At 43.2% G+C, this 27,336-nt stretch overlaps 1 protein-coding gene across 1 annotated transcript in view; it reads left to right on the top strand.

Moving 5' to 3' along the window:
* The first annotated feature begins 307 nt into the window (after nucleotides 1-307).
* pes (pescadillo) overlaps nucleotides 308-27,336 on the top strand; it is a 49,921-nt gene continuing 22,892 nt past the window's right edge. Inside the window, exons 1-5 of the mRNA XM_038784595.1 lie at nucleotides 308-466; nucleotides 4,042-4,151; nucleotides 15,223-15,394; nucleotides 17,508-17,597; nucleotides 24,995-25,111. Of these exons, the coding sequence (XP_038640523.1) occupies nucleotides 15,272-15,394; nucleotides 17,508-17,597; nucleotides 24,995-25,111 (330 nt within the window). The 5' untranslated portion in view covers nucleotides 308-466; nucleotides 4,042-4,151; nucleotides 15,223-15,271. The remainder of the gene's footprint in view (nucleotides 467-4,041; nucleotides 4,152-15,222; nucleotides 15,395-17,507; nucleotides 17,598-24,994; nucleotides 25,112-27,336) is intronic.

Here is a 27,336-nt window from a genome sequence, read left to right on the forward strand (position 1 = left end):
CATAGGTGCAGGCATTGGGTGAGCATATGGAGTGTAGTACTAATCAGTAGAGCAGATATGTGAAGAGATCAGTTCAGTCCATAAGAGGGTCATTCAGGAGTCTGGTAACAGCGGGGAAGAAGCTGTTTTTGAACCTGTTCTCAGACTTTTGTATCTCCTGCCCGATGGAAGAAGTTGGAAGAGAGGATAACCCGGGTGGGAAGGGTCTTTGATTCTGCTGCCCGCTTTCCCATGGCAGCGGGACATGTAGGCAGAATCATTTATATTTCTAAAAAAGAACTTGGATGAGATATGCTTTATTTCTTTCAATAGGCGATTATGCATCCTGAAGGGTATTTATCCTCATGAACCTAAACACAAGAAAAAGGTTAACAAAGGTTCAACTGCTCCACGTACTTTCTATCTCATCAAAGATATCCGGTTCTTGTTGCATGAGCCTATTGTGAACAAGTTTCGTGATTATAAAGTAAGTTTGCAATCTTTTGTTTCCAGTTTAATTCTTAAGTGAATAATATGGAATATGCATGTTTTGGAAACACCAGACATAAGATTTTTTTCTGGTTCAATGAATCTTCAAATTCTGTGGTATGTCTCCAAAGGTTTATTTGGTTTCCACTTTTTCTATTTTATTACAACTTTTCTTGTAATGGTAAGTTTAAAAATTATATTTTTTGTGTTCTCTGGTGGAAACTTGAAGCATTGTTTTTTCTTAAGCCTACATCATCAGCATATTTTCATTTGAAATCTCTAATTCCTCCAAAGACCCTTGGGTCGCGAAGAGCATAGTTGCTCTGTTATTCTTGACTCTCTTCTCCCAAAACTGTCCCACCATTTGAGGATGATCCTGGAAATAAAAGATAGCCGGTAGCATCTCTTCACAAGTAACTGTTTCTTTGAACCCATCTCCTCCACCTGTCCTTCCAATAGCAAGTGCAAAGAAGTCCTGGACATCTGTCATTAAGATTAAAACATCATTGAGGTGCAGCTCGTCCTCCGACCCATAGAAAAAGACCTGTCCCAACCCTGAACGCTTGTCTTTTTCTCTTTTTTTCTCCTGTTTCCCCCTCTGTCCATGAGATCCTGTTCTTGTTCCCTTCACCCTAATTGCAGTGAACTGCTGATCACCCAACTTCCTCATCTGCAACCCTCTGTCTCCACCATGGCTTGGTTTTCAAAGGCACCATCATCCCATCTTTCAAAATTGCCTTTGTTACATCCTCAAAGATAATCTTGATTTGTTTATCCTTGCAAACTGTAGCCCCTCTCCAAACGTTCGCCTATCCAAAATTCTTGAATGTGCTGCTGCATCCAGTACTGCCAAAGTACTGAAACAATCTAAACAAAAGTAACGGGTGGCATTCTCCATGACTGTGACCATTGGGCATTACCCCTGCTTGGCTTCTGTCAAAATAGTCAACCCCCATCATCCATATCAATGTCTTTCCACCCTTGTCCAGCTCAGTTGGTTTGTTCTCTCCAGGTGTTGAGATTCTAGCAGGGACTGTGAACATTTAAAGAAGAAATTCAAACAGCGTGTAATTAACTGGCAGAACTATGCCATTAGATTGAATCAAAAGAGAAAATGCTGGAAAATCTCAGCAAGTCTGGCAGCATCTGTAGGGAGAGAAAAGAGCTAACGTTTCGAGTCCGATGACTCTTTGTCAAGAGGGCTACTGTTCTACGATTTTCCCCAGAATTGCTAGTTTCTAGCTTTTATTAAGATACAATTAGACATACTGGCTCTATCCAGAGATCCTGAAATGGGTAATTCATTATTCAAGTGTTTACACCTCTCCCTCTGACCTTTTTAAGATAAACACTTTGACATCCAGCTAGAAGTGATAATCTAAAACACATGAATCACAAACTAGGTATTCGCAACAATAGCCAGAGCATCTCTAGCAACGGCTTTACTCGTTACTTCTGCACTGTCCTTCCAGACCTCCCTCTACATCATTTAGCTGTTGTCCCTTAGAAACATTCTGTATTTTTTCTTTAAAAAGAGGGCACGGTCAGCTTCCACATGTATACTTTCGGCTGTATGCCATCTCCACTTTTCTCAATCCTTCTGCAGCTTGGGTGTTGTCAGACCACTTGTTGATATCCAGTCTTTATGAAGTGCAATTTCTTCCAGTTAAGCATTACAATTGAAGATATTGCTTGTGGTCCCACCACAAGCCCACTGCTCTTGGCATTGATTCCATCTTTTTCATGGACGTTCTCATAGAATCGTAGAATTTACAGTGGAGAAGGAGGCCATTCGGCCCATTGGGTCTGCACCGGCCCTTGTAAAGTGCACCCTTCCTAAGACCACACCCCCACCCTATCCCAGTAACCCCATCCAACCCTTTTTTGGACACGACGGGCAATTTAGCATAGCCAATCAATCTAACCTGCATATCTTTGGACTATGGAAGGAAACCGGAGCCCCAGAGGAAACCCACATAGACACGGGGAGAAAATGAAATGAAAATCGCTTATTGTCACGAGTAGACTTCAATGAAGTTACTGTGAAAAGCCTCTAGTCTCCACATTCCAGCGCCTGTCCGGGGAGGCTGGTACGGGAATCGAACCGTGCTGCTGGCCTGCTTGGTCTGCTTTTAAAAGCCAGCGATCTAGCCCAGTGAGCTAAACCAGTAAACTACTCACACACAGTGACCCAAGCCAAGAATTGAACCTGGAGCTGTTAAGCAACTGTGCTAAGCACTGTGCAACCATGCCCCCCTAGTGTTGTAACCGATTGTTCAGAACTTCACCCTCTTAGGGCGACATGTGGCGCAGTAGTTAGCACTAGGACTACAGCACAGAGGACTCGGGTTCGAATCTCGTCCCTGCGTCACTGTTTGTGTGGAGTTTGCACATACTTCCCATGTCTGCGTGGGTTTCACCTCTACAACCCAAGATGTGCAGGTTAGGTGGGTTGGCCACGCTAAATTGCCTCTTAATTGGGAAAAAAGGGGCAGCACGGTGGCACAGTGGTTAGCATTGCTGCCTACGGCGCTGAGGACCCGGGTTCGAATCCCGGCCCTGGGTCACTGTCCGTGAGGAGTTTGCACATTCTCCCCGTGTCTGCGTGGGTTTCACCCCCACAACCCAAAGATGTGCAGGATAGGTAGATTGGCTATTCTAAATTGCCCCTTAATTGGAAAAAATAATTGGGTACTCTAAATTTATAAAAAAAAAAAAAAAAAATTGGGAAAAAAAATAATTGGGTGCTCTAAATTTTTATTTTTTTATAAAAGAACTTCACCATCTTCAACACAGGCTTAGGTTTTGACCTTGTAATCTTCTTTCCAAAGGCAACTTCCGTCTTTAGCATCACTTGCCTTGGCTGACCTGGTGCTTAAATAGTCATTCATGCCTTTGGTATCTCGAGGCTCAACTCGTCCAATGCTCTCTTGGCCAAACACGCACCCACATCTTGTATACACTCTGCTGCCCATATCTAATCCTACACCAGCTCCTGTTCACCCATCAATCCATCACCCTTGTCCTGCTTTTGCTCTTAGTCCCTCAATGCCTCCAATCTAAAATTCTCAGATTTGTACTTAATACCCTCAGTGGCCTCTCCCCTCCCTATCCCCTTGATCCCTGCCATGTACATCCTTCCCTAAAATCTCTCCCCCACAAATCTCCATGCTTCAAACGCCCGATGCCATGTCTGTTTTAATTCAGCTGGTTATGACTGTCCTATATGTCTAACCATTCTGCAATTTAACTACAGCAAGGAACTACAGCAAGTAGTTTGTGCTAGACCAGTTGTTCATTCTGTTGCTATCCTTGAAAGACCTATATGAATGAATTTACAATTACTTTAACAGCAAAGAAATGAAACTCTGATGGGGCAAATTGGCAAAATTAAAACAAATAGAGGAATAACTGTTCCAAGAAGATTTCAGTTTTACTTTCCATGTCCTTCAAATTCTGTTTCTATTCTATAACTCTGGATCATATTAAATTCTACAGCCATTTTCCAGGAAACTTGCATCAAGATTATGATGACAAAAGTAAAACTGTTGATGCATGTTTATGCTTTTTCAGGTATTTGTCAGGAAGCTCCGTAAAGCCTATGGAAAAGCTGAATGGGGTACAGTTGAAAGGCTTAAGGATAATAAACCTGTGTACAAACTAGATCATGTTGTCAAAGAAAGGTAAGTTCTGGAGCAATTCATTCATGTTCATAAAGGCGATCTTATTCTGTTGTTTGCATTGTTCCTATTGTCCATTAAATGTGTTTCAAATGACTTGAAAGGTGTGCCCCACATTTTTAGCCTTGGGTACATTAGGTACAGTAAAATTGAAAAGCTGGTTCACAGTGTCTCAAGGGAGCCCAACACAATTACAGTTTTCCTTTGTTTGGCTTGTGTGAACTAAATAGCTGGATGTGATGGTTATCCACAACTGTACAACATTTTCAAACTATTTTGAGGTTCAATTTGATTTTATAATGGTCTCGCCAATATATTGTGTTTTACTCACACTTCATAAATTGACCTTGGGCGGTGGGGGAGGGGGGTCTCTTGAGATGAACTTGGAAATTGCAGCCTGCATTTCAAAATATTTCGGATTTACGCACTCTGAGGTTTAGAATTCTGTGTTTGTTTTTGAGAAATTACCACATGTCTCGGAAGTAGTACAGCTTTTAATGAAATAATTCTTAAGAGATAATGGATAAGCATTGTGTCAATGTGGTTTACAGCCAGTGCAATACTTCTCCAGTGTAGCCACGGAAACATGACAACCAATTTGTGCTCTTGTGAAATCCCACAATTAGCAATGTGGTCATGCAATAATCTGTTTTATGATGCTGGCTGAGGCATAAATATTGGCCAGGACACCTGGGAGCGCTCCCCTGTTCTTCAAAATAGTCCCGTGGGTCTTGGATGGAATAGACTTTGGTTTAAATTCACATCCAAAACCTCTTGACAATGCAGCCCTCCTTCAGTGTTCCACCGGAGTGTTAGGTAGATCTTTGTGTGCAGGTCCCTGGAGTGCAACTTAATCTGACTTGGGTGGAAGTGCTGTCCGTTGAGCTACAACTGAAACCAATAAAGTATTGCAGGACCATATTTCTGACCTTCCCGTGGCAGGGTGATGGTGAAGTGGGGGAGGGGTGCTGGTCTGGAACCGTGTGCTCTTGTCGCTGATGAGGCACTGTTAATTTGTTAATTTTAAACTGAATAGTAAACTACTTTTCTGGGTGTTGTTTTGCCTCCTTGTGGAATCTCAAAATTAAGAGTTTGGGGAGATCATGACTGAAAAATCTCATGCTAATCTTAGTATTTTTTACAAATTCAAAATAAACCTGTTGGACTTTAACCTGGTGTTGCAAGACTTCTTGCTGTGCCCACCCTAGTCCAACGGCGGCATCTCCATATCATAGTATTATTTATGTATACTGACTGATGTGTGTACAGTGCTCACTCCGCATTTTGATCCTCTGAAGTATAGGAACAAGTTGAATATCACTTAAATTTGTAGGGTTTCTTTTGAAACGTGTCCAAAAAACTGGTTCATTCTGGATTTGCTGTATGTTGGGAACATAGAACAGTACAGCACAGAACAGGCCCTTCGGCCCTCGATGTTGTGCCGAGCAATGATCACCCTACTCAAACCCACGTATCCACCCTATACCCGTAACCCAACAACCCCCCCCTTAACCTTACTTTTTAGGACACTACGGGCAATTTAGCATGGCCAATCCACCTAACCCGCACATCTTTGGACTGAGGGAGGAAACCGGAGCACCCGGAGGAAACCCACGCACACACTGGGAGGACGTGCAGACTCCGCACAGACAGTGACCCAGCCGGGAATCTTACCTGGGACCCTGGAGCTGTGAAGCATTTATGCTAACCACCATGCTACCCTGCTGCCCCAACGATGAAGCCTTTCAAAATAATGAGAGAAGAGATCGCAGCCTTGAAGTAATAAAGGAACTTTCTGACCTGCTTTATTGTCCTATATCCTGTCTGAGTGCAAGAGATTTGCTGGACAAACCCTGTCAGATAGTGGATCAGTCTATTCAATAGATTGGTTTGGACTTTCTAATAAGATTTTTTTTAAAGTACAGTTTTGCGGGGAAAAGGAGAGAAAGACAGAGAGAAACTGTGGTGTTGACAAAGTGAGCAGTGAAACTTTTACTGCCATTTGAAGGTTATGGATGAGGTTGGGATATGTTCCTTCAGCCAAGAATGGAGTTTGTGTGAACTAAGCGGATGCTATCTGAATGTTAAGAATCCAAAATAATGGAGGAGGTTATTCGTTAGGAACAGAGTGGGAGAGGGTAAAACTCTTGGAAAATGCACCTCCCAAGTTAATGGATAAAGTGCAAATAGATAGGCAAACTGGTCCATCACAAATGAAAAGAAATGAACACTGAAAGAATTGGAGAGGGACCATATGTGACTTGTAACTTATTAGAACATGTGGAGATATCAAAGCAATATTAACAGCTTTCAGCAGCAAAGCTGTAGACGTGGTGCAGACCTTCAGATCCTTGCATCGGACCAGGGTGAATTAAAAAAGGTTTTTGATATTTTTGAAACTTTTTTTAAAAATCCGCCTTTTTTGTTAGCTGTTTGATTTATAGCTGTTGTAGCACCTCAGTTAAGTCATCATGTGGCACTGTTTCAGGTGGCATAACATCATTTCTACTACCCGGAGGGCGCATTTATACTCTGATCCAGTGATTTCTTAATTTACCAGAGCGTGCAAAAGCGTCGTAGTTTCCCCACGTGACCTCCAGAACTGTTTAACAGAAAAAAACCATTGAAGGAGAGCTCTCGGCAATTACTTCCACTTCAGCTGTTTCCGCTACTTTCAAATAATTCCCGACACATTGTTGGAAAAACATTCCACACACCATCAATCCTCACTGAAAGTTTTTCCTACCCACTCCTCAATTCTCTGATCGTTTTAAATTGATGGTCTCTTCACTGACTGCAAAATCAGAAAATTATTTCTCTGTTCAAAATGATTTACTGTTTAAAATTGTTTCATGGGATGCAAGGGCAACATTTGTTTCCCATCCTGAATTGTGTTTTAGAAAGTGCTGGTGTGTCACCTACTTGAATCACTGCAGTACATCTGTTGTGTAAAACTCTTTATTAAATTATTTTAACTTCTTGTCTGTGCAGTGGAAATAATCCATAGAATCCCTACAGTGCAGAAGGAGGCCATTTGGCCCATTGAGTCTGCATCCACCCTCCGAAAGAGCATTCTACCTATGCCCGCTCCCCACCGTAACCCTGTGCATTGATCATGGTCAATCCGCCGATCCTTCACATGTTTGGACTGTGGAAAACTGAGCACCCGGAGGAAACCCACGCAGACACTGGGAGAATTTACAAACTCCGCACAGACCGTCCCCAAGGCCGGAATTGAACCCAGGTCCCTGGTGCTGTGAGGCAGCAGTGCTATCCACTGTGACACCATGCCACCCATTATCCCTTTTCCTGAAAATTGTAATTTCCAATTTCTGGTAATATCTTAATAAATCTACACTGTATGTTTTCTGTAGTTTTAATGCCCTTTTTTATAAGGAGCCCCCCAAACTGCACTTTGACGGGCGGCACGGTTGCATAGTGGTTAGCACTGCTGCTTAAGAACGCTGAGGACCCTGTTCAATCCCGGCCCCAGGTCACTGTCCGTGTGAAGTTTTCACATTCTCCCTTGTGACAATAAAAATTATTATTATTATGAGTCTAACGATTATGCCTCAAGACTTTCTATTTTCCCTTAACTGAGGGCCTTGCGAGGTTATTTCAGAGGACAGATAAGAGTCAACCACATTGCTCTGAGTCCGAAATCACTCGCAGGTATTCCAGATAAGGTCAGGACAGCAGAGTTCCTTTCCAATAGGGTGTTTTGTGACCCAGGTTTTTAAGACAACCATGTCATTATATAGTCACCATTGCTGATATTAGCTTACTGACTCTTGGCACAATTTCCAAACTTGAAAATACAGAACCTGCCTAAAAATGTCTTTACAGTCCATGTTTAAATATTAGTCCCTTTTTCAAAAATAATCTTTATTAGTGTCACAAGTCAGCTTGCATTAACACTGCAATGAAGTTACTGTGAAATCCCCTAGTCGCCGCATTCCGGTGCCTGTCCGGGTACACACGGGGAGAATTTTGAATGTCCAATTCACCTAACAAGCGTGGCTTTCGGGACTTGTGGTAGGAAACTGGAGCACCCAGAGGAAACCCACACAGACATGGGGAGAATGTGCAGACTCACACGGACAGCGACCCAAGCCGGGAATCAAACCGGATACCCTGAAGCTGTGAAGCAACAGTGCTGACCACTGTGCTACCGTGCCACCTTTACAGTGACCTGAAATTTTAAAATGCCCAAACAATACTGTTGGCTTTACTAAAACTGGGCCAGAAGAAATTCCTAATTCAAAGACTGAAGCTGACTTTTACAGGTAAGTTTGTCTCTGACAAACCCCTTCCCTCAACCACAGAACAATTTAAAGAAATTTAAAAAAAAATTTAGAGTACCCAATTCATTTTTTCCAATTAAGGGGCAATTTAGCGTGGCCAATCCACCTAACCTGCACATCTTTGGGTTGTGGGGGTGAGACCCACACAGACACAGGGAGAACGCAGCGGTCTGCAGGTTAGACTGAAGGAACGCGGTTTCAAGACCCCTCTCCCCAGCATACTCCTGGCAAAGGTCCAAGCGATTGAAAACAAGCTGGATAAACGTAACGCCAGACTTACCTCTCAGAGGGAAGTAAGAGACTGCTGTGTGCTCTGTTTCACAGACACATGGCTCACCCCCGCCTCACCGGACTGTGCCATACAACCTGAAGGCTTCTCTATTCACCGGGCGGACCGCACGGCATCTTCAGGCAAAGCGAAGGGTGGAGAGGTTTGCCTCCTCATCAACTCCTCCTGGTGTTTGGATGTGGTGACCCTGGCGACCTACTGCTCTCCAGACCTGGAATACTTGACCGTAAAGTGCCGCCCATACTATCTTCCACGTGAGTTCACTTCAGCCATTATCACAGCGGTCTACATCCCACCCCAGGCAGAAGTGAGGAAGGCGCTGGATGAACTGTACACAGTCATAAACAACTATGAAACAGAACACCCAGAGGCCCTGTTCATTGTAGCCGGAGACTTCAACAAAGCCAACCTCAAGAGTGTACTGCCAAAATTCCATCAGCACATCTCCTGTACCACCAGGGGCGACAACACTCTTGACCACTGCTACTCAAAACTCAAGGGCGCCTACCGTTCCATCCCCCGACCGCACTTTGGGAAATCAGACCATAAGACTGTGCTCCTTCTCCCGGCTTACAAGCAGAAACTCAAGCGGGAGAATCCAGCTAAGAAGGTTGTGCAGTGCTGGTCCGAGGAGACAGAAGAGCTCTTACGTGACTGCTTGGAGACAGTGGACTGGTCCATATTTAAGAACTCAGCGACTAATTTAAATGAGTATGTCACCACCGTCACAGACTTCATCAGCAAATGTGTGGACGACTGCGTGCCAAAGAAAGCAGTACGTACGTTCCCCAACCGGAAACCATGGCTCAACCGCGAGATTGACTCCCTACTGAAGGACAGATCTGAGGCGTTCAAGGCAGACGACCCTCTCCTATACAAGAAATCCAGGTACGACCGCCGCAAAGCCATCCGAGATGCCAAGAGAGAATATCAAACTAAGCTAGAGTCACAGACAGACTCTCAGCGGTTGTGGCAAGGACTAAACAACATAACGGGCTACAAAACGAAGCCGAGCAGTATCTCTGGCAGCAGCGCACCCCTCCCCGATGAACTTAATGCATTCTATGCTCGGTTTGAGCAGGTAACCAACAATCTGCTATCGAGTGCCCCAGCAACCCATAATTCACCTATACCCACCATCACAGTTTCCGAAGTCAGATCGGCCTTCCTGAAAGTGAACCCACGGAAGGCGATGGGCCCGGACGGGATCCCTGGTCGTGCACTCAGAGCCTGCGCATACCAGCTGGCAGAGGTATTCACAGACATCTTTAACCTATCCCTACTCCACTCCGAGGTCCTCACCTGCTTCAAGAAGACCACCATCATACCGATACCAAAGAAGAACCAGGCAACGTGCCTCAATGACTACCGCCCGGTGGCCCTGACGTCAGTTGTAATGAAGTGCTTCGAGAGGCTGATCATGAAGCGCATCACCTCCATACTCCCGAATCGCCTTGACCCACTTCAATTCGCATACCGTCGCAACCGGTCCACATCGGACGCCATTTCCCTGGCCGTACACTCATCCCTAGAGCATCTCGAAAACAAGGACTCCTACATCAGACTCCTATTTATTGACTACATCTCCGCCTTCAAGACCATAATCCCAGCCAAGCTCATATCAAAGCTCCAAAACCTAGGACTTGGCTCTCCACTCTGCAACTGGATCCTTGACTTTCTGACCAACAGACCACAGTCAGTAAGAATGAACACCAACACCTCCTCCACAATAGTCCTCAATACTGGGGCCTCGCAAGGCTGTGTACTTAGCCCCCTACTCTACTCCCTGTACACACACGACTGCATGGCAAAACTTGGTTCTAACTCCATCTACAAGTTTGCTGACGATACGACCATAGTGGACCGGATCTCGAATAACGACGAGATAGAGAACCTAGTGGAGTGGTGCAGCGACAACAATCTCTCCCTCAATGCCAGCAAAACTAAAGAGCTGGTCATCGACTTCAGGAAGCAAAGTACTGTACACACCCCTGTCAGCATCAACGGAGCCGAGGTAGAGATGGTGAGCAGTTTCAAATTCCTAGGGGTGCACATCACCAAAAATCTATCCTGGTCCACTCACGTCGACGCTATCACCAAGAAAGCACAATAGCGCCTATACTTCCTCAGGAAACTAAGGAAATTCGGCATGTCCACATTAACCCTTACCAACTTTTACAGATGCACTATAGAGAGCATCCTATCGGGCTGCATCACAGCCTGGTATGGCAACTGCTCGGCCCAGGACCGCAAGTCCATCACACGAACCTGCCTCCCATCCATTGATTCCATCTACACCTCCCGCTGCCGGGGGAAAGCAGGCAGCATAATCAAGGATCCCTCCCACCCGGCTTACTCACTTTTCCAACTTCTTCCATCGGGCAGGAGATTCAGAAGTCTGAGAACACACACGAACAGACTCAAAAACAGCTTCTTCCCCACTGTCACCAGACTCCTAAATGACCCTCTTATGGACTGACCTCATTAACACTACACCCATGTCTGCTTCATCCGATGCCAATGCTTATGTAGTACATTGTATATATTGTGTTGCCCTATTATGTATTTTCTTGAATTCTGTTTAATTCCCTTTTCTTCCCATGTACTGAATGATCTGTTGAGCTGCTTGCAGAAAAATACTTTTCACTGTACCTCGGTACACGTGACAATAAACAAATCCAATCCAATCCAATGTGCAAACTCCACATAGACAGTGACCCAGAGCCGGGATTGAACCTGGGACCTCGGCGCCGTGAGGCAGCAGGGCTAATCCACTGCGCCACCGTGCTGCCCCAACCACAGAACAATTTTATAAATGTTTTTAACTGTGTATATGGATACAAATCAAGTAGGAAAATCATTAAAATCCATTGTTGTTTTGAAGGGTTGAGTGAATTTGATGTGTATTGTACTCGTTGGTAGCTTTGGTGCGAGGAAGAAAGAACAATTTAGTTGATAATTTGATTTGCTTTTCCTACTTAGCTACTGCTTTGTGATTGGCCATGATGTTTTTATCTCTATTTGCCTGTAATTGGACAAACCTGCTGCTTGTGTTTGACAAACTGATGAGTGTGACATTCTTTTTTTTTCATGCACTGCAAACATATTTGATGTAGGTAAATTCAGTGGGAACACTAAATTGTCATGGATTACTTGGTATGTCTTTAGAAATCTTAACCTGGAAGGAGAGATGGGCCAGGGTCCCGGAATCGATTCCCGGCTTGGGTCACTGTGCGGTCTCTGCACGTTCTCCCCTTGTCTGCGTGGGTTTCCTCCGGGTGCAGCGGCTTCCTTCCAAAAGTCCCGAAAGACGTGTTTGTTAGGTGATTTGGACATTCTGATTTCACAACCTGATCGAACCTGGGACCTTGGTGTCGTGAGGCTGCAGGGCTAACCCACTGCGCTCCCATGCTGCCCTCAAGATGGTCTATTCTCATTGGCCAATCGACCTAAAGCTCTTTCATTATATGGTATCCAATGAGTAGACAAGTCAGCTATGAAAAGGCGCGATTCTTAAAATAGGAGGAAAAGCCACACCTTGAGTTTCAGAACTGGCTGTTACTGGTAATTAAAACAGGAATGGTTGAAATGGAAACAGTTGGTCAGTGCTTATGGATAAATCTAGATTAATTGTCTAATTTCTGTATTCTCCTTCAGCTATGAAAACATTAACTTGTTGCATACATAATGTTCTGATCCTGAAAAAAACAAATGAAGGTGGCTCGGAATGTTACAAAGCTGTAATAATCTCGGGGGTTTTGGATAACCACAAAAGAGCAAACCTCCAGTGACGTCAATCTGGTGTCCTCAAATAGATTCCATTTTTGGAAAATCTAATTAACTCCTTGGTGTTTTTCTCTTTCTTTCTTCCCTTCTCTCCCCCACCCCCAACCTCTCATTAAACATGATACTTCACCAACAGCTTAGCTGTGGTTGAAAATGCACCAGTAGCATACCAGCAGTGTATACTATAGTTCCACTGCTCTACTGCCACAGGTTGCAACATACTATCTGTTCCAGACTATGAGCTTTCATCTCTCTTGTGTGTCGTGTCCTCTCTCTCTCTCTTTCTCTCTCTCCCTCTCCCCCCATAACAGTGAGCTTTCTCCTTTTAATTACATTTTGTTTTAATGTTCCCAATTAAGGGGCAATTTAGTCTGACCAATCCACCTACCCTGCACATGGTTGGGTTGTGGGAGTGAGATCCACACAGACACGGAGCGAATGCGTAAACTCCACACGGACAGTGACCCGTGGCCGGGATGCAACCTGGGTCCTTGGCACCGTGAGGCAGCAGTGCAAACCATTGTGGCGCCTATCCTTTTTAATTTTTATTGGGAATTTGCATCTTCTGTTGACCAGCTCTTCTTTCATACTGAATTTTTCCCATGTGGTATTAAACTACTTGATGCAGAAGGTGTTTTTGTTTTTCTAAAAAGTGATTTTGATGCTAAACAAGCGACTCCAGGTGTTTACTGATGTGGAATAATTTTTTTAATTCTTTCTGGGTACTTAATGCCTCATGTGTATTTTATAGGTTTAAAATACCTGTTCAAAAGTGTCTTTGTTTTAAAGGGGAGTATTGTTTCAATTCAAAGTGCTCTTCTAACTGTTGATGATTGACGAGCCATCTGTTAATATATCCTACATTTGCACTATTATCTTGGTTTCTGTTTACATTTCAGACAAAGGGATTTGTAAGTATTTCAAACCTTTTAGAAACACAGGCATCTCTTATTTCCCAGTGCATTATTGCCAAAATCCTTACATGTAACTCCATCCATGACCTTGTCCTACCCTTTCTCAGAAATCTTCTCCAGCCGTACGTTCCTTCTGTATCTTTCTCCCCACCCCTTTTCCCTAATGTTGCCAGCAAAGCATTCACCCCAGTCCTTCTCTTTCAAAAGCGTTCTCAAATCTATCTGACTAAACTTTAACTCCTACACTTCCCCGTTGCTGCCTTTCTGATTTGGCAATAATTCTTCCTCCTCTTGATAAAGTATTTTGAAATGTCATGGCTTATATCAATGCTAATAATAGCAATACTTTTTAGTTTCTATCCACAAATCCTATTGGCTCTGAAACTCCATTGGGTCATTATTGTTTTCCAGTGGTGGAGAATGGAAATCATTTGCCCTGTACCTCCCTCAGTATTCTAACGTATTTTGTTTCCTGGGCCAGATTTGAATTCCTACTCTTCTCATTCCACTCTGGCCTCTTCCTCCCTCCCCTTCCTAACTTCAGATCGAGACTCACATTCCCTCCACACAAATTGAGGCACACATGTACACTCTGGCCCTGATGTCACTGCCCAATACTCCACCTATCGCCTCATAATGTTTTAATCAGTCTTTCTGGATGAGGGCGTGGCTGGCAATGCCCATTGCCCATTTCTAATTCCCTTTTGATAAGGTGGCAGTGGGTCTACTCTTTGAACCAGCTCAGTGTTGTTAGATCAGGATTCTGACCCAGTGACGGTGAGAGAGTGCCGATACATGTCAGAATCAAGATGATGTGCTACTTCGACATTTGTGATATAAGGGCAAATTGTTACTGATTGGGTCACAATGGCTTCAATTGGTAGATTAAACAGTGAATCTTTTCTGGAGGACAATCCTACTTACTACTTTTACTACAGGGGCTGGTTTGACACAGTGGGCTAAACAGCTGGCTTGTAATGCAGGACAATGCCAGCAGCACAGGTTCAATTCCCGTACCGGCCTCCCCGAATGGGTGCCGGAATGTGGCGACTAGGGGCTTTTCACAGTAACTTCATTGCAGCCTCGTGACAATTAGCAGTTATTATTATTATTCCCTTTTTAATTTTAGTGCCAATTATTATTTTTTCCATTAAAGGGCAATTTCGTATGGCCAATCCACCTAACCTCCATATCTGTGGGTTATGGGGGTGATACCCAGACTCCACACAGGGAGAATGTGCAAACTCCACATGGACAGTGACCCGGGATCGAACCCAGGTCCTCGGCGCCAACAGGCAGCAGTGCTAACCACTGCACCACCACGCTGCCCACACTTCATTTTACCCAACAAGTAATGGATACATAGGCCGCTTTCAGTCCTCAGAGTAATTCCTCATCCTGCTCGGAGACTTCAACTGTGCTTCACTACTTTTGGATGTAGCATCAACAGCACACAGACTTAGATTACAATTTGAGTTAAACACAGGCACCTATCATTCCTCCTCCCCCAATAAGCCTTTCATCTTCTCCCCCAGTGCATTGTCAGTATGAGGTCAGAAGTACCTCAGAATAGTAAATGTTCTTCAGGAAAGTAGATGTGCATTTTCTTATGGAAGTGTTTTAGCTCCGAGAAATGCCATTCTGTGACCCAGGTTATAATGAGGCCATGTAAAAAGCTTACCGATATTCGATTCAGTAATCTACATGGTGTTCATAAAACTCTATGAATTTTATGGCTCCTATTTTTCCTAATGACCATTTTTTTTCCTTTCTCCCTTAAGGTATCCTACCTTCATAGATGCACTCCGTGACCTGGATGATGCATTGTCCATGTGCTTCCTATTTGCCACATTCCCTCGCACGGGTAAATGCCACGTACAGACGATTCAGTTATGTCGGCGCCTAACTGTGGAGTTTATGAATTTTGTTATTGCCTCCAGGTCACTCCGCAAGGTGAGTCTTCGCTAAACGGGCCTTGTTTGAGATGATGTCCTGGAATGTAGGCATGGTGAATATATGTTCAGCCAGATGTTAAATGTAGCAGTTTTTCCACTTTTGCCAGTTTCACAGTGTACAACACGAGGTCTGGCAGGGTGCATGTTTCCAAGATTAACCACATTAATATTTATTGAGAGGGTGGAAGAGCTCTGATGGTATCATAGAAAATCTTGTAAGGAATGTGCATTATCGGTGGAATCGTCCTGGAGAAATACTTGTCATAATTATCAGCGAGCGTGCCAGCAAAATGAGAACCCAAGAAATAGGAGCACGAGCAGCCGGTATGCCTTGCAATCTTGTTCTGCCATTCAATACAATAATGGCTGATCGTGGGCTTCCAACTCTGCTCTGCTGCTGAGGACTGGCTGTACGGAGCTAGTGGTTTGAATGCTGATAGAAAGCACTCAAACTCATGGTAAGGATTTGTAGAAAGCAGTATTGGCTTCCTGCCGAGAAATGAAAATGAATCGATTCAGAATGTCAATTTCAGACCATTAATAAAGATGGAAAAGCTGAAAGGTATTTCTTGTTCATATGTATTTAGTGAATTGAAACTACTTCGGTAAACCAAGATTTACCAGCTATTAATTCAGTACAATGATCATATAGTTATGAGTAGCAACGTGATCCCACAGAAGAACCTGAGATGCTAGTCAGACTTGCTAGCGTCACAAAAATAACAAAGGAGACCAAGTTTTTAGATCTAATAGGACAGGTACGTGGGAAAAGATACAGACAATGTAAAGATAAAAGTTTAAATGCTGAATTAGCACAGATCCCACTATCCATTTTGATGAAGAAATCTAAGAAAGATACTAGCAGAATGTTAGACCGTTTGGAAAGAAGGAAAATTTGACTTTGTATATGGCTTTTCATGCAATCTCTGGGTGCCTAAAGAGCTTCATAACAAATGAAGTGCTGGATAAAACAAATTATAGAAAGACTATTGTATTAGTATACTTATCTCCTCGTCGGAGAAAAAAATATTTACACAAGAGGTGCAGAAAAGAGCAATAAGACTGATCCCAAGGGTAAAGGATGGATAGTAATTTGATGGAATAGTCAAAGATATTTGAAGGGGGGGGGAAGGTGTAGAGAATACTTTATTTGTTAAAAGTGTTTCCCCCACTTTTTACACAGATAAATTAAAACAATTTTTTTTTGTGCTCCTTTTAAAAACAGTTATCAGTGCCCTGTTGACTCCAGCTCCACTGAACTTTGAGTCGTTTCTGCTTTCTTGATTTGTTACTCTGATGCCGGTTATTATTGGGAACTGAGATTCCATTGCAAACTGAGGGAATCATACTAGCCAGAGGATCACTTTGTAGGAGTTAGTTGCCTAAAACTGCATGTGTTGATCACTCAGCCCCAACTGCTACAGTTGAATCGGAGGTGCTCACTGTCCAGACTCTAGTTCCTAGACCAGTGTTCTATAAGGCTGTGGAACTATAGCATGGGTGCTCATGTATAATGTGGTGAAATAACCCATTGTTCTCTGTTGGGACCAAGTGCACGACAGCTGTGAAACTGTGCACAGCAATTAGTTGATGCCTTTAGAAGCTAAGGACATAAAATTTGCAAAATAATTTTTAAAAGTGGTGTTGACAGGTTCTCTCTGCTCCAAATTAGGATGCTCGTATTCTGTAACAACAGAATTTAATATCAACAATTGACAGCCAATTAGTGAATGGAGAATTGGAGCTGGATGGTTAGAAAAATGCAACCGGGTCGGAAGATCATTTTAAGCAAATTTCACAAAATTAAGTTTAACGATAAGCAACTGAACTTGTACTTTAGTTTACACTCTTGGTCCCATCCACTCAAATGATGAAAATAATTACAAAACTCAATTTTGCTTTGTTCTGCCAATCCCAATATTATAAAATAAGCTGTAATTACATATGCAAAAAAGCATTTGTTGGCGGTTCAGTTGCACTGTGTTTTCAAGAAATGCATTGCGCCAAATTTAATGACGTAACGAGAAGCACATATTACATGTGCTCTTTTTTTTAGTGATGTGAGCTTTCCCCCTGTCGTTTTAACTGAATGAAATATAATTTCTTGCTAGGTATTCCTGTCTATCAAAGGAATTTATTACCAGGCTGAAGTTCTTGGCCAACTGATAACATGGATTGTGCCCTATTCATTTTCACACAATGTAAGTATCAGAGACAGCACACTGACAGATTACAGTTTAGCTATTCAGTAGCTCTTGATGGGTCCTTAAAGCAATAGCTAGTGGATATGCAGAAATATGGTGTGTATTGTTGTTTCATGCAGCCAGTGTTACTGCTGAATGCCTGTAGCATAATAAGAATACTTTAGCTAATGTTTGTCAACACTCCGTATTAGATATCGATCTGATCTTGTAAGTTCCCTAATGTTGCAATAATTTTGTAATAGCCCCAACAATGGGGCTTCCGTTCCAGCCTCCCCGAACAGGCGCCGGAATGTGGCGACTAGGGGCTTTTCACAGTAACTTCATGGAAGCCTACCCGTGACAATAAGCAATTTTCATTTCATTTCATTTCAATGTTTCTTTTGAGGGAGGGGGGGGGGAGATCATGGTAATTGCAAAGTAGGGAAGAACAGGAGAAATATCTTTGTTAACATATTCTTCCACCTGTTAAATGGAGAGACTCATACCAGGCCTATATGTTCTTCAAAGCACCATGTTTGCCTCATGCATTGTGCATTTTATGATTGAGTACTGCATTTATAAAAAAGCGTTAAGCATTGCATTCTTGTTTTGTAGAAAATTAACCTTTCCATTTTAAGGGTAGAGTTTGGAAGGAAGATTTACTTCACATCAGATAGTGGTGTGTTACGATGGCAGCCGTTCCTATTCAGGTCTCTCATTGCCATCCATGTAGGGCAAGACAGTGTAATTGTGAATTAGTTCAGAACGTGTGTTATTCGACACCTCAATCCGAGTTCAAAAAGACAGACTGGCGAGATAGCTAGGTGTCATTTGGCACTCTACTGCTTAAGTTGCAAAGTCACAAAGAATAAAAAGCTTGCACAAAATTAATTTTGAAGGAAGTTCGAATTTGATTACAATCATAGAATTTTACAGAAAGCTGTTCAGCTCATCATGCATGCACCAGCTCTCTGAAAGAACTATCTGTTCAGTCCCATTCCCTAAACATTTTTCAAAGACAATATCCACTGACTTTGCACATTGTGGACATTTGCTACCCCTCTTTCCCCCAAACCTAAACTATTTTCTCCTGAAGTTTTAATAAATAAAAACACAAATTAGGAGCAGAAGTAGGTCATTTGGCCCTTCGAGCCGTCTCTATTAATCATGGCTGATCATCCAACTCCGTAACCTGGTTCTTCAATCCCTTTAGCCTCAAGAGCTATATTTAACTCCTTGAAAACATACCATGCTTTGGCCTCAACCACTTTCTGTGGTAGCAAATTCCATAGGTTCACCACATTTCTCCTCATCTCAGTCCTAAAATGGTTTACCCTGTATCCTTAGACTGTGAGTGACCCTTGGTTCCAGACAAATAATACAAAACAATCGAAGTGTATTGTAAAATTGAAAGAGTGGGAAAAGTTTGGTTATTTTTTTTAATATCAATTTACGTCAAGCAAAAATGTTTGATTGGATAGTTTTTTCCCAAACCTTTCCAACTGTACTTGCAGCACTAAGTTATAGCTTTGCTTCGTAATTGAAACTGTAATGTCTTAAAGTAGACTAGCAGCAGCACTGTTTTCCTTGTTACCAGATTTCTGAAGAGTGCCGATTAAAGGATTTTTTTTGATTGCTACAAACCTGCAGATATGCTGTCTGTGGGCTGAGTGGGAGTTCGCTTAAGACTTCATCATCTAGATACAAAAGACTACTAAACTGACATATTATTTGTAATAGGAACTACCATGTCAAAATGTACTCTAGTCTTTTTGTTAGTAGGAACCTGGGCTTCCCAGTTGACCTTCAAAGTATGAGCAATTTTGTCTTTCAGGTGGTTTCGACAAAGAAAATTGTAATAAAATTAATCTGAATCATTTTTAAAAAGGGGATCGTATTAGAATCCGATGTGCACTTGAATCCTCTCTCTATATTAGGCCTACATACTGGAATTTTTGCATTCAAACCAGGAACTTCTTGTACAAGTGGCATGGCCAAGTTTTGATTTAAATTCAATCTTTGCCCAAAACAACTGGGACATTAAATTCTTGCGTTGCATTCTTCAGAATTTTGGACAGCTACTCAGCTCAGACCACTACTTGCCTGTCGTTTGTTTGGCCAACTGCAATGCTGTAGGCGTTTTTAATATTTTAAAAGCTTTCATTTATTGAAAAGTGTCCCTTGTAACATTGGAATGGGGCACTGCAGCTGGCTTCTAGCAATAAAGCCTCCATTATGCCCTGGTGGTAGATGAACAAAGAACTTTGTAATTCCTTCTATTCATTGTTCAAATGGTCCACTATGTAAATCATGTGATATTTCTTAAGCTTAGTGGAACTGCTGTTCCAAAAATGAGCAGTTTGTTTCTGGCAGCCTAACTATTCAGATGGGGACGTCAGTCCCCTTCTACCAAATTGAAGCCTAGTAGAATGAATAGTATTTAACTGAAATTGACATAATATGCTTTTCTTTAGGGGATTGGATCGCACGGTTTACACACTTACCCTTGTTTAACCATTACCACTAACTGAACCTGTAGTTCAGTGCAGTGTCATATTTGCGCATTACCAAGTGCTTAAACCCAATCATCATGTTTTGATAGAGGTTTTCCTGCAATAATGCTGACTCTACTATAGGTTGCAGAATGATGGGCTAAAGCACTCATGATTCTGGGTCTCCAAGTGGGCCAGAGAGATGTCTCCTACTGTATGATTAGGAGTTTTGAATCATAAGGGAGCACTGTTGAGCACATTCCATATATGCCATGAATCTACCCTGATCTTGTTATTGAAGAAAGGCACAAAAAACATTTTAAAAATTTCCGGGGCAGCCCAGTGGCGCCGTGGTTAGCACTGCAGCCTCACGGCGCTGAGGACACGGGTTCGATCCTGGCCCCGTGCCACTGTTCGTGTGAAGTTTGCACATTCTCCCCGTATTTGCGTGGGTCTCACCCCCACAACCCAAAGATGTGCAGGCTAGGTGGATTTGCCATATCTTTTCATTAAAACAGTAAAAAATATATACAAGGCCAAATGGTACAAATACTCATTTTGTGTTGGAGAAATAGGATATCCATGCTAAATTGCCCTTAATTGGGGGAAAAAAAGAATTGGGTACTGTTTTAAAAAAAAAAAAAAATTTACATTTCCATCATAATTTGCAGCAGCCAAGTTTGAAAGTGGTATAACGGGGGATTACTGAAATTATTAAAACAATGCACAGTGGTTAGCACTGGGGCTGCAGCCCTGAGGACCGGGGTTCGAATCTCGGCCTTGGGTCACTGTCCGTGTGGAGTTTGCACATTCTCCCCACGCCTGTGTCGGTTTCATCCCCACAACCAAGATGTGCAGGTTAGGCGTGCTATGTTAAATTGCCCCTTAATTGGAAAAAATATAAATTTGGGCACTCTAAATTTAGAGTGCTAGTTCCTAATACAGAAGTTTCAGGTTGCTTCTGCCCAGATGAACGGTTTATTATAATTGCAAAATGGTAATCAATTTTCTGGTACGGATGTTTTATAGCAGTACAGTAGTCCCCCTTTATAACGCGGGTGTTGGGGTCCAAGACAGCCACCCGCGTTGCATCCGAGCCGCGGATATCCACGATGGGGGTTTTAAATTTATTTTAAAATTTTTGCATGCGCTTCCCATTGTGAGTCTACGGGGGGCGGGGGGAGAGGTCAGACCCCCGTAGACTCACAATGGGAAGCGCATGCATAGATTTTTAAATAAATTTAAAACCCCCATCGTGGATCTAATTAAAACAAGCACTGCTGCATTTTTAACAACTTAAAAGTTGGATTGGAGGGAGAGAGCAGCCGGCAGTGTCAATTTCAGCGGCCAGCTGATTGTTTCAGTGAGAGAGCAGCTTCCCTCTCCGGATCAAAGTGAGCCGGCCGCTGAAATTGACACTGCCGGCTGATTGGAGGGAGAGAGCAGCCGGCAAAATCAGCCGGCCGCTGAAGTTGACACTACCGGCTGCTCTCTCCCTCCAATCAGCCGGCAGTGTCAATTTCAGCGGCTGGCTGCTCTCTCCCTCCAATCAGCCGGCAGTGTCAATTTCAGCGGCCGGCTGCTCTCTCCCTCCAATCAGCCGGCAATGTCAATTTCAACGGCCGGCTGATTGTTTCAGTGAGAGAGCAGCTTCCCTCTCCGGATCAAAGTGAGCCGGCCGCTGAAATTGACACTGCCGGCTGATTGGAGGGAGAGAGCAGCCGGCAGTGTCAATTTCAGCGGCCGACTCACTTTGATCCGGAGAGGGAAGCTGACAGTTGGGGTCCATAAGCCCCCCCGCCGTATATCGCGGAGCGTGGTATAATGGGGGATTACTGTACTAGCTAATTTTGTGGCATTGCTCACAGGAAGACTGTGGTTTGGAGTACAGTTGTGATGTTTTTATGTCCCACTGCCTAGAACTGTCTTATTCAAGTAGATTCTCGTGTTGATTTAACTGTTATTAGTAAGGAGAGTTTGCAGATAGACAAGGTTTATAAATTCCTAGCTCCTGATTTTTTTTTTTGACAATTGCACGGTAAAGCAGCAAATATCTGCAGCACTGGATTTGAAAGTAAAATTTTTGTACTGCAATAATGGCTGGGATTCTCCGTTCCCCGGCAAAATCGGGATTTATGCTGAGCAGCGATTCTCCATGCCCGCCCTGCTGGCCGTAGCAGGTTTCCCAACGCCCCATTTGGGCTTCCCACTCCATCCTGGTGGAACTGTGCAAATAGCTCATTAGAACTATTTTGCATGTCATTGGAGAGCAGGACGCACCATTCACAAGCCAGGTGGGATGCCCCGCTGTGCCCCCCAGTCCCACTGGTGTGAATAAATGCAACGGTTGGGGGGGGGGGGTGCTGAGCTGGTGGGGTTCGGGTTCGGGGCCTTCCTTGGGATTGGACTCATGATCCTGGATCTCCAAATGGGCCAGAGAACTGCTCTCCCCATCTGCAGCCATTATAATAATCTTTATTACTGTCACAAGTAGGCTTACATTAACACTGCAATGATGTTACTGTGAAAATCCCGCAGTAGCCACACTCCGGCACCTGTTCGGGTACACTGAGGGCGAATTCAGATGATCCAAATTACCTAACAGTCTTTTGGGACTGTGGAAGGAAACCGGAGCACTCGGAGGAAACCCACGCAGACACAGGAGAATGTGCAGACTCCCCACAGACAGTGACCCAAGCCTGCAATTAAACCTGGGACCCTAGCCCTGTGAAACAACAATGCTAACCACCGTGCTACCCCATTAAACAGTCAGTATGTTGAGGTTTTTCCATAATAGTGGAAATGTGCTCATCTGTACCTCTAATATCAGTTAGACAGTCTCTCATTATCTCATAAATCACATCCCTAACAATGAAGTTGAAAGTGTCCCTAAACCCTCTAAACAGCAAGTCAGTATGTAAGAAAGAAAGTTTTGTCATAATAAAGTGAAAGCGATCCCATCTGTACCCCTAAGCCCTTTAAAATGTCTGTCAGTATGTCAACGATTAACGGTCTGTGAGATGACATATACCCTTTTGAGGTTGTTTTCACACAGTCAATTTCATTTCCTTTTGAAGTATGGAAGTCTGTATGACCAGGAAGCTGAATTCTTTGAACTGGATTGGTTACATTTAATTTCACACTCCATTGCTTTCTAAAAGCATTGTTTTAGTCTGCCTCTTTGTTCTCGAGTGCTTCTTAAAAAGTGAAGGGCTGCCCCCACAGCTGTTCTTTCCTTGAGATCATAGAGGCAGACTCATTTTAACAAAGCAATTAAAATGGGAGAGTCCAATCCCAGGAAATACCCCCAACCTGAACTCCTCCAACCCAGCGCAAGATCTAGTACCAGTCCCAATGGAGTGAGAAACTCGGCAGGGCCTTGACGCTTGCGTCAAAGCGGCGCGCCGAGAATGACGCGACGGCGGCGCCTAAGTGATGTCAGCCGTGCATGCGCAGGTTGGTCGGCTCCAACCCGCGCATGCGCGGTTGCCGTCTTCCCCTCCACTGCCCCGCAAGACTTGGCGGCTTGATTTGCGGGGCAACGGAGGGGAAAGAGTGCGTCTCTTGGAGACGCCGGCCCGACGATCGGTGGGCACCGATCACGGGCCAGTTCCCTCCCGAGCACGGCCGTGGTGCTCAATCCCCTCTCTGCCCCCCCCCCCCCACGTGCCCCAAACTTGCCTTTCGCGCTATGTTCATGCCGGCAGCGACCAGGTGTGGGAACGTTGGGCCGCTCTGCCCATCTGGGCCGGAGAATCGCCGGTCACCGTGAAAAACGGGGAGCGGTGATTCCGCAACACGCCATTTGAGGGGGGTGGGGGGGGAGGATCGCGGGGGGTGCCAGGGCGGTGTGTCGTGATTCGCCTGGCCTTCCTGCGATTCTCCCACCCGGCATGGGGAGCGGGGAATCGCGCCCCTTGTATTGGACATAATCTTTCCATTCCTTTGAAAATTTCAAACAATTAATGTTTGGAAATGGTGCTGTTTACTGCTAATTGTGGTGGCTGCTTGTCAATAACTGTCTTCAAATGCATGCCTTCTGTCTGACTTCAAGGTTTCTGCATGAAATGACTTTGTCCAACATGAAACCAGTTCCTAATGTGCGTGGACTTGGAGCAAAGCTGACCATATTTTTGTGCTTGCGGAACTATTTCATTTAGGCCAAAAGGACGGCTCATGTGACAAGTGGCAAAATTCTCCTTTTATAGAATGAGGGCAGTTTTCTATGAAGTGGTTAAGGTGTAGATGGGGCTTTGGTCTGCATGTAGTTGGGCTGTAAATTGTTGAGGAAAAATTTGAATGTTGATACCTGATGCCCAAAATGAGAACATTTGGTTCCTTCATCCTGATTAGCACAAAAGTTCCAAAATAAACAAATTATTATCTGCCTGTTCGGATAATTATTTATAATTTGAGAACATGACAGCAATTTTTAAATGCTGAGATTGTTTTATTATTTGGGTTTTTAAAATTAGTGCTGCATCTACATACGTTTAATTGATTTATTCCGAGCCAGTAGTATAGCTGACTGCATGGAAAACTGTCAACTTCCCTGTTCTTTTGCTTTCCATGCTTTCTAAAGTGTGACACCTCTCGATATCTGAATATGATCTGGTTTGGTTGACAGCAAAATCATGAACGTGCTTTGGATATTTTGCCCGGTTCATTATATTGTACACACCTCTGAACTTGTTATGAAAATCCCTTTTAATTTTTGGATTTTGCAGTTCCCAGGTGGAATCAAGCATACGGTTGTTTGTTTTTATTTTCAAAACAGATATTTTTATTTAATTTGAAATACATTCTGGGTTTTTCACTTTTTAAAGTTATACAAATTAACTACATTTTCATTCTAGAAATTATTACCCTTGTGACTTGATAAGTGTCTTAACCTGAGCTCTAAAATGATGTATGTGTTTCCAGCATCCAACAGATGTAGACTACAGAGTGATGGCAACCTTCACAGAGTTTTTCACAACTCTTCTCGGGTTTGTCAATTTTAGACTGTATCAGAGCCTCAATCTTCTTTATCCTCCAAAGGTAGGTGACATTTCTGTTGAGTAAATTTAACAACTTTGCAAGTGTCCCAGAGATGATTTGGAACTTCACGCTTATGTGCAATGTGTGAACAATGATTCAGATTATGCATGGTCCCGTTTTCCTCCTTCAAATTCCTTCCCGCTGTATATATTTCTGCTTTCTTTGTTTTGTAGGCCTAGTTTGATAAAGCCCTACGTAGGACAGCGAACGTGTTGATGGCGCTGCCCAACTTGTATTGTTAAATCATTATGCATCATCAGCATACAAAAGTAAAGTTATTCCCCATTTCAGTAGCTTGAAGCCCAGAGTGGCAATGTTTCAACTAGCGTAAAACAAGTAAAACTTTCTACTCCAAAAAAATTGGAGAATTCCAGTAAATCAACGAAGGTCATGTCCAACCGTGATTTTTCACACGTGCAGTGGTTATCCATTAACTATACTGTTCATAATGGGTCTACTGTGGTATTTAATACTAGGATAGTTCTAGAGCTTATAAAAGCATGTGGTGTAATTGTATTTTTCTAATATCATCAATTTTTCCGGAATAAAACCTATTGGACTGTTAATCGTTGTGATGTTTGCCAGGTACACTTAGTATTCAACACCTTGAGAAAGCTTGTTGGTGATAATACAGCAAAACACTTCAGCCCTGCCCTTAATTTGGCAGCTGATAGACAAAAGAGTAGGGTGGTCTGAGAGGCAAGGGGCATCCCCTGTGGAAAATTGTTTGCGATTTTGTAAGAAACATCCATGTCTGCTCAGAATTCAATGATCCACTGTGAGGGGAATCTGAAGCATGAAGCAGCATTCTGGTGCTTTTGAAATGGCCCCTTGAAACGCATTGCCTGATCTGGATAAGTAAAAGTGCTTTGTTTTCACATTGAACTATTGGATAACACATACAAATAATGTTCTGTTGGAACATGATGCATTTCTTTCAGCCCCCTTACTAGATGTATGCACGTTCCTCCTCCATATGTGAAATATTCTTGTTTCGCTTGCATTTGTGACCTTTCGAACTATGAGCTATCCACATTCATAAATTAGTAATGTACCACTGCTCATGTTTCGTCAGGTCATCCGCTCTCTGTAGAACATAGAACAGTACAGCACAGAACAGGCCCTTCGGCCCTCGATGTTGTGCCGAGCAAAGATCTCCCTACTCAAACCCACGTATCCACCCTATACCCGTAACCCAACAACCCCCACCCCCTTAACCTTACTTTTTAGGACACTACGGGCAATTTAACATGGCCAATCCACCTAACCCGCACATCTTTGGACTGTGGGAGGAAACCGGAGCACCCAGAGGAAACCCACGCACACACGGGGAGGACGTGCAGACTCCGCACAGACAGTGACCCAGCGGGGAATCGAACCTGGGACCCTGGAGCTGTGAAGCATTTATGCTAACCACCATGCTACCGTGCTGCCCTGTCTTCCATAAAATAAATCGGAACCGATTTGTAATTATTTTAGAAACACTATAATGGCACAGAGCCTTGTAACTTATGAGATTTATTTCTTAATAAATGCCATCTTTGGAGAAATTGCTATTTAATTTACATACTAACTCAAACAGTTTTGATGCAAAATACTAGAATGGATTTAGTACACATTTCCAAGATCGTCGATAACTTGTGGACTCACCAAATTCAATGTAAAAAAAGTTTGGTAAATGTAAGTTTATTTCTAAATTTAGAATGTGTTCAAATATCGCAATAATCCAGTTCAGTTAGTAGTCAAGTTAAATAAACTAAAAACGGGAAAGAAAATAAATCGGATCTGGCTAGTAAAAATGTAGAAGTACCACCTCAATTTTTGAAACTAATCACTGCAGTCCAAAAAAGTACTCGATCCATTGAAATGAAATTTCGAGCTACCGTTTGCAAACAAGAGAAATGTCCATAAATATATAATAATATTTATCGTCACAAGTAGGCTTACATTAACACTGCAATGAAGTTACTGTGAAACACCCCTAGTCTCCATTTCCGGCGCCTGTTCGGGTACACGGAGGGAGAATTCAGAGTGTCCAAATTTATTAATAGCACATCTTTCGGGACTTGTGGTAGGAAACCGGAGCACCCAGAGGAAACACACAGACAGTGACCCAATCCGGGAATCAAACCTGGGACACTGGCGCTGTGAAGCAACAGTGCTAACCACTGTGCTATCATGCCGCCCATAAATGCCTCAATAAAATATTTTTCAAAAAAGAGAAA

This window comes from Scyliorhinus canicula, chromosome 1, assembly GCF_902713615.1.
Source record: "Scyliorhinus canicula chromosome 1, sScyCan1.1, whole genome shotgun sequence".
NCBI classification, from domain to species: Eukaryota; Metazoa; Chordata; class Chondrichthyes; order Carcharhiniformes; family Scyliorhinidae; genus Scyliorhinus; species Scyliorhinus canicula.